This window comes from Neodiprion lecontei, chromosome 5 (genome assembly GCF_021901455.1).
Source record: "Neodiprion lecontei isolate iyNeoLeco1 chromosome 5, iyNeoLeco1.1, whole genome shotgun sequence".
In the NCBI taxonomy this organism is placed as follows: Eukaryota; Metazoa; Arthropoda; class Insecta; order Hymenoptera; family Diprionidae; genus Neodiprion; species Neodiprion lecontei.
In genome coordinates, this window is record NC_060264.1 from 30,715,058 (window position 1) to 30,727,919 (window position 12,862).

At 35.1% G+C, this 12,862-nt stretch overlaps 1 protein-coding gene and 1 long non-coding RNA gene across 2 annotated transcripts; one reads left to right on the forward strand and one right to left on the reverse strand.

Annotated features, from left to right (window-relative positions):
- Positions 1 to 337: 337 nt before the first annotated feature.
- LOC124294644 lies at positions 338 to 3,274 on the forward strand. The gene is made up of 2 exons (XR_006904571.1): positions 338 to 675; positions 2,458 to 3,274. It is a non-coding gene; the product is annotated as an uncharacterized LOC124294644 (long non-coding RNA).
- Positions 2,217 to 6,725, reverse strand: LOC107221908 (beta-1,3-galactosyltransferase 5). The gene is made up of 2 exons (XM_015661082.2): positions 6,593 to 6,725; positions 2,217 to 5,396 (listed from the first exon to the last, which is right to left on the reverse strand). The coding sequence occupies exons 1-2, from the start codon at positions 6,723 to 6,725 to the stop codon at positions 4,303 to 4,305; spliced, it is 1,227 nt and encodes a 408-aa protein (XP_015516568.2). The 3' UTR covers positions 2,217 to 4,302.
- Positions 6,726 to 12,862: the final 6,137 nt, after the last annotated feature.

Sequence of the window (12,862 nt, forward strand, 5' to 3'; positions counted from 1 at the left end):
ACCTTGATTTTAATTAAATTCATTTGCAAGACGCGAGTATTATTTACGTCTAATCATTTATTCATCAATAAATTTGAAATCAGTGACTCTCAGGACCGTCGGAAGTTCGCTGGATTCGTTTTTTTTTTCTTTGCTATATTTTACCGCGTTATATGTATAATATATTCTTATGATCTTGATGCAACGATCCTCGTTTCGGCATATTACCGGAAAACACTCAAACGGACAATTATGTAATCCGTTTGGTTATGCAATCGACGTGTGTAATACGGACGAAGCAATACGGAAGCGAATTGAACATTCACTGGCACGGTGCGTCGGTAAGGTAGGGAGTATTGCTGAAATACAATCGTAGTTTCACATATCTTTCGCATATATACGAATTCTATGATTAACAATCGTGTAAAAACGATTATTTTTCTCTTAAAATTTAACTTTTCGAATAGTTTAACTTCTCGTTAGTTTGCATTCCGTGTAATTATTTCATTACTTGACCTGCATATTCATTCGTTAATAACTCATTGTTCCGCGTGCTGCGTGTGCAATGGATAAGAGAAGCGCGCACGGCGCGCCAAGTTTTATACAATAGTTTGGCAGCCGTTTGAATTCTATATAATAACGGCAGGTGTAACGTGAAATTAGAAGGTCGTAATTAGCTGTTATCTACCGATGTAGGTATGTTGTACCGTTTTATTCGTTTATTTTAAATCGAACGCATGCCTGAGAGCCGCCAACTGTACTACTGAATACCGTTGAAAATTGGAATAAATTCAATTATACGCAAACGCGTAAAGATAGATGAGTGATGAAGACGGATTAAAAAATAAAAAACGTAAAAATTTCTCCACGTGTCGACGGTTACAAAACGCGGAGTTTGTTTTAAAATACAAGTATACACAGCGTTTAGTCTGGTAGTGACCTTATTTCTTTACGTATATTTTTTTTTTCCTTTTTGCCAAAAAAAATTTTTAAAAATAAAGAAAAATCTCATCGTGCATCCGCACGGGCCCAAACAGAATATCACCGTGTTTCACCGCCCCTGTTGGAGGATATGTTATAAACGTTGGTATAATTTGTAGAGATACCTTGAGTGAAAGTATCAAGCTGCGAGAATATATATATATATATATATATATATATATATACACACACACACACACACACATACGAATATTTTTTTATTTTCTTTTTCATGATTCTTCAGGTTTTACGCCGTTACGCTCTGCTGCAAGAGATCGTATGGTTGAGTAATATGATATCAAACGCAGCCAACGACGATTTTACAACCGCATAATATGTTTATATATATATGTATAACGTCTTGTAACGTATCATGAAAATTTTTCGCTCACGTGTAATTATTATACAGGATATGAATGAAAAAAAAAAGAAATAAAAAAAAAGATACGAATATAGAAAGATCTTCGTTATACCTACCGGGTTGTATGATTTTTTTTTTATGTATTTCTTTTTCTTCACGCGTGAAACGGTTATTGCATAATTTTAATCGACTGGTGTAACGCGCGAGATTATGAAATATTCGAGAAATGACTTTTACTATTTACGAATGTGTTGATGAAACTTTCGCAAAGCCTTATATATATATATACATATACATATTCTCGATTACCTCTGTTCTTATAAGCGATGTTCTCATGTTATAATTGGAAGGCAATTAAAATGCTAAGACGTAAATAAACTAATTAACGGTAGGATCATTTTTCTTGACCTTTAGAAGGCCGGCCTGGCCTTCTTTTTGGAGTCAGCAGGTAACTTGAAAACTCAATTGGATATGTTGGCTGTTTATATAAATAAATCATGCCTCTCCAAAGGTTAATTTCATTTAATCTTATATTATTGTTTACTTGTTCGTTTGATTTTTCACTGAATCGTACTCTTTTGTACACTTATTTTTTATAATCCGTTTTCTTACGAGGCCGAAAATAGCAGCCAGAATTAGCAGCCAAACGTTTTAACGTTCATGCGAATAAGGGTATAGTAAAGTATGAAAATCAAAATTTTGTTCACACAACTTGAACCCCAGATACTTTTATAGAATTATCAGAATAAAACTGAACTACATTTATTCTATTTCCAAAAAGTTGGTCACGTTTGACTGCTAGCTTTTAGGTTCATTGTTTTCTTTCAGTTACAACGTAAAAATTGAATCATAACTTCGACATGTTTTAAGTTCTTTTTATTTTCAAATATCACGCCTTCAATTATTCATTTGTTTAAATACGTATACGTATCTATCTATTGTAATATTGTGTATATTGTATATATGCATAAATATATGTCGATTGAATATGTCAACATTTATGTGACGTGGAAATACATGATTCGATTTGTCGTGCAATAAAAAAAAAAAATTGAAAAAAAACAACGATTATCATCACTAGTTTGTTCTTGCTTTGTTCAAACGTTATGTACAATTTTTTTTTTCGCTCTTTTCAGAATTTGATTAACGCTCGTACAGCAAGACGCGAGGGCCTAATTATATCATATAATTAAATGTGATGAAAAACATTGTACTCGTGTGAAAGTAAGATTGAATCTTACTTTTCAATCGAAAAATACCAATCTAATAAAAAATGTACGTGATTTCTATTTACTTTTATCGTAATAATGCAATGTGTACAGAATCTCGTTATATTATTAGATTCATTGTTAAATTATATTGCTTTCAATGCTATCGTCGTATGACAATTTGTATCGCTATTAACTTTCGAAATATTTGAGTATTACCAGTCGGGTGTATGATTGATTTTAATTCGAAAATTATAATATAAAGGATGCATTAAGAATTTTTTTTATTGGTACTTCTAATTTTTTGGCAGAATTTGTGGAAATGGCTGAAGGAAAATTTAACACAGGTGAAATTCGCCTGGAATTATGCAATTCAGGGTACATTTTACCGATCGGGATTCGATTCATAATAAATGATTGAAAAAAGCGAGGAAATTTGACCAATCTTGAAAGATGAAGAAATTGCGTAAATGCAGGTGAATTATTATCATCCACGATTCCAGGTTAAACAGCCCATCAGACATTTCCATGAATTTTACCGGTATGGTAATTCATCCGTATTATATTTACGCAAAATATGTAGTCAAGTGTTTCGAAAGTTAAACTCTCGAGGAGTTTCCTTCATTTTACGTATAAAATTTTACAATTAGGGATGATGATGCGATATTGTATAGCGTGTAGAGTACGTATTTACGATTGTCATTGTCTATAAATATAAATATACAATATAGGAATATGTATAATTTAAAAAATAACGATAATAGTAAATATATTGTTGATAATAATAAAGATAGTGAAACGATCGATTAAAAGTTTAAAAGCACCGCGAAAATTATCCGAAGGATCAAGGTATAAGTATATACAATAATTGATCTTAAGTACAGAATAAAATTAAGTGTATAAGAAAAGAATTTCGAATACGAATAAAACTTTCGTAACTCTATAAGTTAATAAATATCGTACAATATTATTTATTATATACAAATATTCATTTTTATTTGTAAAATTTTTCTCCAATATAAATAAAAATTTCTAATACTGTGAAAATAAATTTCCGTAGCACGCGTAATATACATATGGTTACCAAAAAAAAGTTGGTAAAATGTTATATTTGTCGTTGGTTTTTTAAAGTATTTTTTTGTCTCAAGTCTTCCAACTCTCAAGAAGATAATAAATAAATAGGTAAAAGTGACGGAAGAACGAAATGGTAAAATACAGAAATGAAAGTATTTCATGCTTGTCTCAAATTTGAAATTTGAAATGATTATCGAGCAATATTTGAATATCCTGTATTGACAGTCTAGTGAAAGAGACTTATAAATATGTAACGATATAGTTGTATAGGTACGTGACGATAGTTAAGAACTTGACGTACAATTATAAAATTATAAGCAATTATAAGTATACAGAGTATTTCGTTACAAGGAACAAAGTGACCATGTGTTGAAAATGAGAAGAAAAAAAGTTGCTGATCGTAATAACGATGATAATTATAATAGTCAAAAGTTACTGGCAGTAATAAAACTGCAACATGCAATTCTGCAGTTATTATAAATCTATATAATACTTGTGGTTGGGAGTATTAAAATGACTAATCCTTGTCCCAAATTAGCTAGTGTGCAAAGTTATGCATATATTGTATATAATATATGTATATATATTTGAAGCTGACTGGACTACTTAATTATTATATTAAATTCCTGGTCAGTAGCGGGTGTTTCTACCCGCATAGAAGCCGATATCCACTTTATATTACGTATTTAATCTCGTTTACTACTTGCACTTGCTTTTACCATCGAGTAACTTTTTCCACAGGTCGAACTGTTCGCTGTATTTAACCATGTGAATGCTGACGCTACGTTGTATGTTACAAGGATTGAAGGGAATTCTTTTGTTGAAAAATTCATTGGCTTGATATCGTTTTATGCCCAGTTTGTGGGCGACGATACCTGTGGTGAATACGTCCTCCAGTTTCAGATAAGTCTGCTTCAAGGATTCGACGTAAAGCTTGGGAACTACGTCGCTCGACAAAAGGTACGCAGGACCAGTCGTGAAGTCTGGAAATCTTTCCGACTTGTACTGGGAGTGAGATACGTAGTACTTGCTCTTCTTGTTCCTGATCGGTTTCCACCTCCGAGCCAAACGACCAAATATCACGTTTCTACTCTTTGAGTGTTTGTTCACAAACGACAATAGCCGTGGCACGTTTATGAACATGTCGTCGTCAGTCTTCAGGAAAAATTTCACCTTACCGCAGTATTCTTGGACCCATTCGAGCGCCGATATAGTTTTCAGCGTCAGGTTTGAGTACGAGTCGATGAAGTTCCCTCTAATCACGTCTCTGTACATGTCTTCTTCCCTCAACAATACTGTACTTATCTGTTTGTCAGTCGTATCGCCCAGCATGAACATTACGCTCACATCTTTTCTCTGGCCAAAGTGGCCCCAGGTTTGGCGTATCGCTGTTCTCGCTGCGAAGTGTGTCGGTGCTGACATTACAAGGATCACCACTTCCATTTTGGCACCTAAGTTTGGACACTTTTCTGGTATCGACACCGAGTGGCCAGGCTGGTAAATGGCAGCCGCTGAATCATTCCTGACCACCGGCGTAGCGCTTTCACTGGTATTTTGACTTTTCGCTGGCTTCTTGACCGGCGACTGCTCGATGCTCTTAGATACGTTTAATATCATCGAGGATTGCGAGCTGACCAACGACGAAGGTGTTGTCATTTGCTGATAGTTGCTGTCATCGTGCGAAGAGGCGTTGAGCGACGGTGACTCAACTGTTGCATTCTTCACCGACAGTGTTCCTTGCGACTCGCCGCTTGCATTCAGTATCGATCGGACCATGATTCCTGACGACTGACCTTGAATTGAAAATAAACGAAAAATAAGTCGTAATCGGTCCTCTTTTATCTTCTACTTTGCTCGATTTTTTATTTTTTAATAGGATTTCAATTTTGCAATGTAGATCTTTTTTTTTTCCATTCTTCATACACAGGCGAGTGTGTCATCATATAATTGTGTTCGTGTAATTTCCGGGTAAAAAAAGGGAGAAATTATAACTTGAATATTGATAATGATATAATTGCGAAACGACATTTTTTTATTTGTATTCAAATTTTCCGACAGATTGAGCAAACCATATTACTCGGAAGTGTATCGTGCTGATAACGATTATTCTTATCGAAAGATTATTGCCATAATCGTTTTTACAACAGTTTGCCGATAGAGTAGAGAAGAAAAATGATGACATGCAGAAAAAAAAAAAAAACCCCGGTTTTCACGGATAATTCGTGCAGTAGTTAATTTGAAACTCGGGGAAAGTTGATGTTTCCCAATCGCTGTTATCGGTAGAAAACATCGTTTCGGTACCAAATTCCGTTGCATTTGCACTTTCGATACATGCATACGATAGAAACTTGACAATTCGTTGATTTTCAAATATCGAAAGTAGTTTTGGAAGAAAATTTTCAAGTATTATTTTCCGTTCCAGATTTTTTTTTCTTTTTAAATAGATTTCAACCCTTACAAGTGATCCGTGAAAAACTAAAATAATTTGAATCAATTAAGCAGGCTCTTGGACTTTGTCGTGACGAGATTGATTTTGAAAAAAATTCACTTAATTTTCAAGCAACAACGTGTCAATGTTCAATTTGAACCCAGATTATAGACAAAAGAAGAAGTAGAGAACAAACTTTAGCGTCTTTCAAAGGTTGAATTTTTACGGGCAGGAAAATGCCTTGCTCTTGACCAATAGAAATGCCAACAAGGCAAGGAAGCGCCACCTGACGTGTGGACTGATTGCGAGTACAAATGTCCTATTTTATTGGCATTCCTATTGGTCAAAGAGCTAGGCAGTAAAATGAAAATTCAGTGCAATTCGAAACTCGGTGTTCTTTCGTTTCGAATCCTCTGACGCGATGTGTTTGTTTTATAAAAACGGTTAGAAAACAAACGAATCTCACGCGTTGCAACGGATGTGTATATGTTTTTTGTTTTAAATTCTTTCGTAATTTACTATAAGTTAGAATGGATATTTGAATGTGTGTCATATACTCACTGCTGGTAATCAGCACGGCCATCTGATGAATTTCGTTGGTAGCGGTGTAATAGTAGGCAAAAACCGAGAGGCAAAATAGTCCGAGAATAGTGAACTGCAATGCCCGACCTCGTATATTTACAAACATGTACATGGCGGTGGAATTGTATGTAACATGTACGTATATATACGTGCGGTGAAAGAAACGAAGCGGTATTGAATAAGAGTAATAATATAAAAAAAAAAATCAAGTACAATCACTCGATTCGAGAAGCGATTCGTTATTGTTTCGGTGGATCGTTGAAACTGTAACAATAGGAACGGCAGAAGTGCTGCAGTTTATTCGAAATCGCGAAGCGGTATAAAAACAAGCCGACCGCCGTTGCTGCCGACATTCTACGATATATTTCATATCGATATGTAATAATTGCAGTAGGTTCCTTTTTTTTTTAATTTCTTTTGTGCGTGAATCTTGTTTATACGGTGCAGGGGTTTTCTCTTGGTTTTTATTTATATGTTGTTATTGTTGATACTTTCTCTCGTCGTTTCTCATTCACAATCATCCCGTTTGCGGAATCGACGACGCAGAGCAAACCTGTCACTGAAACACCACCTCCGGCGAACACGTCATTATTATTCTTCGCCCCAGGTAAAAAAATCCAAACCGCACGACGTCTGCATCCAGCCGATGCGAAACCCCTTTTCTCCTTTCCCCCTCCCCACCGACAACACGCCTGAAGTCGCGTGTCCCACGGTGCAAATCGATCGTCGTTCGTTTGTTCCGAGTTCCCAGGTTACCACTCACTCACTCTCTCTGTGTCTGTCTCTCTCTCTCTCTCTCTCTCTCTCTCTCTCTCTCTCTCTCTCTCTCTCTCTCTCTCTCTCTCTTTCTCTTTCTCGTCGTTGACGGCTATCGAATCGAAGATCAGGGCGGCGGCGGCGGCGGCGGCGGCGGCGGCGGCGGCGGGAAATTCGAAATTGAATTTTTGAAAATAAGCGAACGTTCGAATTTCAGGAAAGGTGGGCAACTTCACACGGCAAACGATTCACTCCCGGCGTTCGAAATTTCGCGAATTTAACTGCAGACCTGCGGACCTGCGGACCTTCCGCGCTTAGCCGTATCTTGTCTCAAAGTGAACGTGCAACAGCGGGGGTTTCGAACAAGCTGCGGGGACAACTTCTTACTCTCATCGGCCGATTCTCCCTGCACCGCGGAAGCACCGCCTACCTATTCTCCGAAAGCGTAGAGGTATAATACTCGTAGGGTCTCGGTTGGAATAGCTGAATCGTACGTGTGTGATGACTTTTTAATTTTTATTTTTTTTTTTCTCTTTATCATCGTCCTTGACGTCGGATACTTTTTATCTCCACCCCGCCGCCTCTAACACAATCGCAGCTTTTCCAACCTGTTCTGTTAATTACAATCTGAAACTACACGCGTCGATGGAAACCGATCGATTTTTTTATTGCAAACTTTGGACAGTTGAAATGAGCTGTTCTAAATCCGTTGTTAGTTTTTTTTTTTTTTTTTTGTTTTTTGGCTGATCGCGGAATTATCGGATTGTTGTTCGCTATTTGACGCCCGCGATGAGTTTATTTTATACACCTACACCTTTTCAATCCCGTAGGCAGTTTACGCATCTCGTAAAACTGGAATCTCGAAATTGATTTACCGTCTGGTCGAGTTTCGAAACGCGTCTGCGGATTCTCATAGATGGTAATCGTAAACGTGGTATTAACAACAGGGTCATTCTTTGTCCATTTATCAATCCGGTTTCCCTTGATACTCTGAATTTAGGTTCAACAATTAACTACCGTAAATATGTTGTTCACTTGTGCAATTCCTCTAAATCCTGTCGCAGAATAATTGCCAAATGAGTCTTCAACGGGGGGAACGAATCTTGTATAGATTACACGGATCGAAAAAAAATGTCCGTTTTTTTATATTTTTTATCGAGTTAAATAAATTTTGTTTCCGTACATCGAATAATAGCCAAAATCTTTATTTGTTACCTTTAAGGTTTGTTTTTCTCTTTTTAACGTTGTTAAATAAGTCTTGTAGTTTTTGGTTGAAAGGTAATATGGTCGCCTATTCGGAAGAAAAAAGGAAGACGTTTTCACCAAGATGCGATGGAATTTATCGTTATTAACGTTATCAGGGTCAGAGAATAATGAGAGCTTGATGGGAAATTACGTTTCGGGTTTGTTTCCTTACAAAAATAAGAAGAAGCGCTAAAAATAATCATTTTTTAACTTTGTTTATCAACTCTTTTACATTTGTAGTTTATTATTAATTATTATTTTTGAATAAAAGTGATTTAAATGCAAAACTGAAGTTTGCTTGGTTGTTATTTACAATAAATGTTTGAGAAAATAGGTAAATTAAAAAAGAAATTTGAAATATCCTTCCGGTTTCTACAAAAACAAACGTTATCTAATGAAAATATTTTTTTTCCATTTATTAGTTACTTAGAAAAAATCAAAATTTTTGCTATAGATACGAGGTGCTTCTTTTTTACATTCGACTTGTCATTTAACGCCTGATGTACGCCTCCCACTCCGATCAAGATTGATAACGTGTAATTAATCAGTAGACTTAAACGGATTAACCGATTTTATTTACATTTTCTTTAAGAACGTTCTTCCTTTATCTCTCCCAACATCGTATCGAGTGGCAATACGTAATAAAAATGATTGATTTTCACCGCGATTCAAGCGAGGAATTTGCCTTAATCCGAATTCCGTGAATCGACGGATTGATAAAAGTATAACGTATGTATTTACGTACGAACATGTGTTCGCGATAAATGGCTAGACGGTGAAACAAGTTTTTCGTATTATTAACCAGTGTCACGCACGTATCTCTCGATTAACGTTTATCGGTTGATTATCGCGAAACTGAGTCACTCGATTAATCGATCACCGATTGCAATGCCCGTGATACATCGAATGATTTGCATTTTCCAGTATTTTTTCAAACAAACATTTTCATCCTTCGTATCTTTCTCCGACTGTACAGGTAGGCACCTAAATAAATACAGGAATACGTAGGAGGATATTTTAGGTAAAAGTTCGTCTGGGAAGGTCATTTATTGACACTTGAAAAATTGATATAAAATAATTTTCCAAATTTAGATCAACGATCTTCGCCGACGAACTTGATCTTCCCGCAAAAACTCGCTGCAGATCCGTTACGGATTCCTAATTGACTATTTCCACTTCCAAATACTGTTACAGAGGTTTTTTTTTTTTTTTTTTTTTTTCATTTTTGTTTGCTTCTTTCGCTCGGATACACAAAACGGCTGACTCGACCCTGATGCGGCCACCAAAAATAATTCTCGCACTGATTCAAGTTGTTAACTACTTATGCCAATTTGCACAACCTGTATAATCACGCATGGTATGCACACGTCATATATTATACAGGCACTCGGGCCACTGACCCGTCTCGTTGCAGCACACATTCGTCTTAATTTTCTTTACGTTTCGCTCACGCCATTCTTACATACATATAATGTATATCGATTACCGATTTGATTTCGTTCGTATTCTTTTTACTTCCGTCATACTTTTTTTTTTGCAGTTACGTTGACACTACAAACATCGATGCGCGCAGTCTAATAAAAAAATGCCCAAATTTTAAATGAAAATTGTCAGAATCAAGCGATTTTTCTTACGAATCGAGTAGGTATTAATTCGGAGAAATGAAAGCGTTATTTTTGCATTGCATTTTATTGTTTTTTTTTTTTTTTTTTTAAATCTTACTCCGAGTTTCAAATGTCAATTACTATGAGCGAAGTCGTTGGCATTCAAAAATACGATGATATTTTAAATTTCCGTCGACATTCGCGCAATTATAATTTTTTTTACAGTCGCGACCATGAAGTTCGAGGAGTAGAATTAACAACGAGCAAATGTCAAAGGCATGACGTACCAAAGAGCGAGAAAGAAATTTTTGCCATCTTTCAAACGCGAGAGATTTTCTTTCAACTCTTTTTTTTTTTTTTCTCTAGAAATGTATGAAAAAATATGAGTAATGGTATTTAAGAGATTTTCGAGTATTGTTCTATCGTCGTTAAAGTTGCGAAAGAGCGAGAAAACTCAATAATCAAAATATAATGAAAAATTGTTTCAACGTTTTTCTTCCTCAGCTCCGGACTATCCGAGTTGTGACGTAATGTTCCAATGGCCTCTTCTATAAACGTTACGTAAATCCGACGATTCGTGTATAATATAGTGTACGTAGATGCACGGGCATTACGGGTACTTATGTACGAGTACAATAAATGTATGAGGCGTTCTCCGCCAACTCAGCCACCTCTTTTTTTTTATCATCTCGAATCTGTTCCATAATTGGTTATATATATATATATAATATATATATATTAGTACTACTTAAAGTTACTCGCTGTGAATTTTTCTCAGATTTTTTAATCCACCCGTTTCGGAAATGGTTTTTTGTTTATTTTTTAAACCCGTACGCAGTGGAAAAGTTATGCTCTTACACGAACCATTTAATGCGATGCGTGTCACATCTTTGATGGCATCAAAAAAAAAAAAGGCTGTTTTCAACGAAAGAAAGGACAGTGTTTTTTTCTCTTTGATATAGCCATAAATTTTACAGGTTATAATTTGACAGTGTATTGGTAACGTATGAAAAAAATTGGAATCGTAGAACCGGACATTCTTGCCGAGTAGAAAAAATATGTTTAACGAGAAAGGTGAATTAAGGTACGTCCGAGTTCCTCTTTTCCGTAAACTATTCAATCCGACATACGTTATATTTTAATGCCATTCTCAATAAAATATATATCGCGTTAAATAGTTCATGGAAAAACGTCACTTTTTCATGTCGACATTTTTTTTTTTATACTACTTCAATCTTCCACGATATACGGGTTTAAAGAAAAAAAAAAGTGCCCGAGTTAGCGGAGAACGCCTCATATACAAAATTACACTCTCTGAACGCTGTAGGATTTCACATTCAACCGGTTTGCACGCTTTGGGACGTTTCGAGTTATTTTTTTTTTCATCATGTTTCTTTATTTTTTCATATAGTATTTAAAAAAAAAAAAACTGTTACACGACTTCCGTGTAACAAATATACATGTATATATATATATCAGGTATACATAAATGGATTAGAATTGAAAAAAAAAAAACAAGAAGAAATTGTCATAAATCGGTCCTAACGACCCTAATTTTGTTATATATGTTTGCAGTTATTACGGCACTAATCGTGTAAGATTATTTACGATAAAAAGTATCTACATGATTCACTACCTCTTTACACAGATGCATAGCTGTTGTATCTACATATAATTTTTTTTTTTACAATTTTTTTTATTACATAACAAGATGTTGAGCAATTTTGGCTTATGCAGGCTTAAGTTAATAATAATCAATTATTACAATCAAATATGCATTATTGTGATAATTTTATTGTCAATTTTTTCTTCTTGACTGTTCAAGATAATTGCGACGATAAAAAAAAAAAAAAAAGAAAAGAAGATACTGCGATACAGATGTTTATATTTAAGAGGATCATCGTCAAAATTACGTTGAAAATGAATCATTCGTGTGTATGTATACGTATTTTTATTTGCGCAATAAAGAACTCGATTTTGTCACAACTTGTGCTGTAAGTTTAAATAGAAAAGAAGAAGAAAAAAAAAAAAAACATCGAGTCAACGAATTTAATACTGTACCTGCAGCGTTTGCTCGATAAAATATGATATGCTAGACGTAAAATTAGTGCCGATTGAGAAGCCGCGGAAATATACTTAATGCGCAACAGTTAATTGGCAGAGTCAAACTTTAATATAATGGTGGATTTCTCTTTCACTAAATTTATGTAATACGGTGTATATAAGTATATAAATATACAGGTTCTCAACCATCAGTGAAAACGACTTTCTAGTGGCTATCGCCTTATACGCTTGTGACCGAGGTTGAGCTTATTAGAAAATCGGAATGACAGGAACAGCAACTTCAAGCTGAACGAATTATTATTGTTCAACCGAACCGTGCTACGTTATACTTTGTCCAGAAAGTAAAAGCAATGATATCGACGTTTTATTATTTTCTACCAGCTAACATTGAATTCGATTTAAAGGAAATATCACCTTCGTTTCATGTTTTTTAAATGCTTACGGATTCACCGGAGGATGACAAAGTTAATATGCGATAAACGGATAAATTGCAATGCGCACAGATTTGTTGGTATTATAATATGAGAACGGCGAAGAAGGAGGAAGATTTATGAGTCGGTAGCAAACACACACATGTGTA